Raw genomic sequence first — 4,705 nt, forward strand, 5'->3', positions numbered from 1 at the left:
GCTGCTGCAGAACCCCGTAACACACCTAAACTGTTGCAAAACATCACAGCACACTCCTTGGGTGCTGCAGAGCCTCTTACTACGCACCTCAGCTGCTGCAGAACATCCTGATACACATCTCACCTGCTGCAAACCTTCATCATACACACTTGAGCGGTTGTAGAACATCATAATACACACCTCAGCTACTGTAGAACCTCATCACACACGCCTCAGCTGCTGCAGAACCTCGTCATATAAACCTCAGCTACTGTAAAACCTCATAACATACTGAAGCTGCTGAGAACGTTGCCATAGACACCCCAGATGCAGCAGAATCTCATCACAAAAATCTCAGCTGCTGCAGAACATCATACAAACCTGAGCTGCTGCGGACCTTTTATTGTAAAAGATGAAAGCATTTCATATTTAACTATTGATGGTGGTGAAGAATTCCCCGGCTTCTCTTTTTAAAGGAGGTTCTGCAGCAGCTGTATGATAAGAAATAATATACTGGAAATCATACATTATATCTGCATACTGCCACTAGGGGGCACCAGATCACTTTATTCTAATGCACTGTGGTACCTGCTGCTCCAATCAGTCACTCAGGCTGTACCTGTTCTATAAGTGGAGGGTCTGCTGAGCCGGAGGACGAGGAGGAGTCCGAACTATCAATGGATGTAAAACCTAAGGGGCGACTTATAGCGGCTGCCACACACTGATCAAGTCTAGATGGCTGGTAGTGAGCGGAGCAAAGTGCAGGCAACTGCTCCAGCATCTGCAAGCAAGCAGAAGGAGGGAGGCAGATGAAGATCCAGAGGAAGAAGAAGCTGTCTGCTCCTCATGCCAGAGCCTCTTCTGGACAAACTCCTTGCAAAGTCCAGGTGTGAGTACCACCACCATGGGAGATGATGTAGGACCCTCTACAAGGATGCTTATGTGAAAAGACAGCAGGTTGTAAACCCCAGTCTGGCATTATCTGAGACCCTCCACAAAGCTTCAGACATGAATGTGTCCAGCGACCTCTTCTTCATTCATTCCCTCCAGTTCAATGGGACCTTGGACTTCAACGATACCCTTCTTTTACCCAGCAACCTGAGCATTGAGTTCTGCGAACAGGTCTTCATTAAGACGGAGGTCTTCTTGACTCTGGGGATCATCAGCCTGCTGGAGAACATCTTGGTCATCTTGGCCATCCTGAAGAACAAGAACCTGCACTCCCCTATGTACTTCTTCCTGTGCAGCTTGGCAGTGGCAGACATGTTGGTCAGCGTCTCCAATGCCTTGGAAACGATCGTCATTGCGGTGCAGAGCAAGTACCTGGACATCGGAGACAAGCTCCTCCAGCAGTTAGATGATGTGTTTGACTCCTTGATCTGTATTTCCCTGGTGGCTTCCATCTGCAGCCTCTTGGTCATTGCCATAGACCGCTACATCACCATATTTTACGCTTTACGTTACCACAGCATCATGACAGTCAAGAAAGCCTTAGCCTTGATCATGGTCATCTGGGTGTCGTGCATCATCTGCGGTATTGTATTTATTGTCTATTCCGAGAGCAAAACAGTCATTGTGTGTCTCATCACTATGTTCTTCACCATGCTCGTCCTCATGGCCACCATGTACGTCCACATGTTCCTGTTCGCACGGCTCCACGTAAAGCGCATCGCTGCTCTGCCGGTGGACGGTGTGGTGCAGCAGAGGACGTGCATGAAAGGCGCCATCACCATCACCATTCTTTTGGGGGTCTTTGTCGTCTGCTGGGCGCCTTTTTTCCTCCACCTCATCCTCATCATCTCCTGCCCTGCCAACTCTTACTGTGTCTGCTACGGCGCCTACTTCAACACGTACTTAATCCTCATCATGTGCAACTCCGTCATCGATCCCCTGATATATGCTTTCCGCAGCCTGGAGATGCGCAAAACTTTCAAGGAGATCATTTGCTGCTACGGGATGAACTTTGGAAAATGTGGCTAAACCGACGCATTTCATAGTCATCATTCACAACTCCACATCAGCCAGAAGTTCATGTCATTCAACGCTCTGCTGTACGGGCGGGTGGGGGGCGGGGAAGGGGGGAATGGGGAGGGGGTCCGAATCACTGATGCATCCAACGTTAGCCCCCAGCCCCTATCAGACTCGTCCGCGAGGCTCCTTTCGTTAGTCTGCCCCTAATTACTTGTTCTATAGAAGGTCGGCGCACCTCATAGTGCAATGAAATTAAACATCGACTCTAACAATATTTAGAAAAACGTGAGCTTTAAGATATTATTTCACAAATTTGACATTTTCTATCAAAGATCTTGGAAAGAGAGGAGACAATATTTCAGGCTATGAGATAATAAGTCAGTGTGTGATATTTGACTAAGGCCAGGCTGACACGAATGTATCTTGCAGCATGCGGGCTACAAGATAGTCGCATACGGTACGTAGCCAGTCCGCAATAACATTGCTGTGGGCAGCCCATCACCATGTTCTATCTTGGCGTGTATGCGCGTGTAATATGCCCCAAGATAGAACATGCTGCGATCTTTCTTGTGCATGTAATATACACAATCTGTGTGAGCAGCAACATGGCAAAACCGGCAAACGTAATATGCAACAATTACCAAACGCTCGTATGAGACGGCTCTAAGAGGAAACTCAGTACTATCAGATATTCCAGGTTGTGAGACGCAATGTCATCGATATGAGAAGATATTTCAGCTTCTAAGATAATAAGTCAGACAGGGAGATAATATGGCAGAGCTTTCATATCCTAAATCAGCACTTTGAGATAAGTCAGTTCTGTAAGAGCCATGAGATAACTCAGACATCATAAGTGGGTGCAATGAGAGATATCAGGCTCCATAATATATCAGACAGTGAGATAATACAACAGGATCTAAGACAGTGAGATGATACAGTATGTCAGGGCTCTGATATGATATAATAAATGAGTGTTATGAGATAATATTACAGGGTGTGCGATAATAAATCAGACAGGGAGATAATATGGTAGAGCTTTCATATCCTAAATCAGCACTATGAGATAATAAGTCAGTTCTGTAAGAGCCATGAGATACTATCTGACGCCGAGGTAATGAGTTGCAGCACCCTGAGGTTAAGGCCACCGGTTCTTTGCGTTACCTGCGGCAATAATCTGGTCGTGGGGAACGCAGTGAACGCTTTCTATAGCTATGGAAAGTGCAGCCGCGGCATCCATGACAGAGAATCATAGCGTTTCTCCGCCCGCGGGATCTAAATCGCGGCATGCTGTGATTTACCGTGATTCTCCGTGGTGAGCCTATCTGTCAGATAGGCTCACCCCAGAGAACTGCCAGTGGCTTCCCCTGCTCCCCCGCGGCGGGATATCACTGGTGATATTCCGCAACGGCCGTGGACAGGGAGCCTTAAACTTCCGATGCTTTAGCCAACAATAGAGCATTTTAAGACTTAAAGGGGAACTCCGCTCTCAGTTCTCTTACGACGGACGTTTTTTCACCTCGTCTTATGAGTGCGATACACGGCCGTGTGACACGCAATACATGGAGTCAATGACAGCCAATGGGCTTTCACTGATCCATGCGCATTTTCGTGTTGATACATGCGAGAAAAAGATCGCAGCATGCTCTTTTTTTTCCGCGTACCGCGCAGCGTGAGCCCTATACGTTTGTATGAGCGACGTATGGAAACGCTGTCCATACACAATACATTACTTATAGAGATGAGTGAATATACTCGTTTCGAGTAATTACTCGATCGAGCACCGCGATTTTCGAGTACTTCAGTACTCGGGTGAAAAGATTCGGGAGTGGCCGGGGAGCGGGGGGAGGTGTGGTGGAGCGGGGGGTAGCACAGCGGGGAACAGGGGGGAGCCCTCTCTCTCTCGCCCCCCCCACTCCCCGCTGCAACCCCCCACGGCGCCCCCCGAATCTATTCGCCCGAGTACGGAAGTATACGAAAATCGCGGCGCTTGGGCGAAAAAGGGGCGTGGCCGAGTAGGTTCGCTCATCTCTAATTACTTATGGAAGGCGATTGCACACGCAACCCCACTATGAAACAGAGCAGGGAATTAAAAAAAAAACAGAGAGTCACACAGCGCATGACCGCGAGCGTGAGATATGCGGGCATGCGCAGTACACTCACTAAGCATACACGATCTCTGCTGGCAGACCCGGTATGTACGAACATTGGTACGACCGTGGACATGAGGCCGAAGAAGGAAATGCAGAAAAATAGTAAGACTATTTTTCTCTGTTGCCCTTTAAATTCTACCCCTTAGACATTGCTTCCCTGTCTGCCTCCATGAAACATACTATTTGCATAGCCACGCCCACCAGACCACACAGACCAGCCAAAAATTTAAAGGGGAATTCCCTGCAAGACACGAAACTTCAAGTCCCGTACATGACCCGCTAAGGGCTGAACTGCATTCATTTCCTTCATTTGGATTCTCAGTGGTGTTTCCTATCAGGTTCTTAAAGGGTCTGATCCTGAAACGCAGCGGTCCCCTCATTACAGGCATCAATGGGGATCCAGCAGGGAAATAGTCTCAATAATATATCAGGGTAATTTCCCTTTAAGGTTTTATACTCCTCATTTGCAAGACAATGGGAATGAATGGGCTAATTACTATAAACTCTTAAAGGGCCAGTACTGAATATATAAAATTGCATTGGGTTGAAACAGCTCCAAATGTAGGTTCTCATCACTGAAGATAGGTGACATAAAAAAAATAATA

General features: G+C 47.5%; 1 protein-coding gene across 1 annotated transcript; it reads left to right on the plus strand.

Annotated features, from left to right (window-relative positions):
• The first annotated feature begins 696 nt into the window (after positions 1-696).
• On the plus strand, positions 697-1,967 carry MC3R (melanocortin 3 receptor). The gene has a single exon (XM_066586316.1). The coding sequence runs from the start codon at positions 988-990 to the stop codon at positions 1,957-1,959; it is 972 nt and encodes a 323-aa protein (XP_066442413.1). The 5' UTR covers positions 697-987; the 3' UTR covers positions 1,960-1,967.
• The last annotated feature ends 2,738 nt before the right edge of the window (positions 1,968-4,705 follow it).

Source organism: Eleutherodactylus coqui, chromosome 13, assembly GCF_035609145.1.
Source record: "Eleutherodactylus coqui strain aEleCoq1 chromosome 13, aEleCoq1.hap1, whole genome shotgun sequence".
NCBI classification, from domain to species: domain Eukaryota; kingdom Metazoa; phylum Chordata; class Amphibia; order Anura; family Eleutherodactylidae; genus Eleutherodactylus; species Eleutherodactylus coqui.

Excerpts from the sequence above, each read along its gene's own strand:
- MC3R (XM_066586316.1), top strand. The coding sequence starts at position 988 with ATGAATGTGTCCAGCGACCTCTTCTTCATTCATTCCCTCCAGTTCAAT.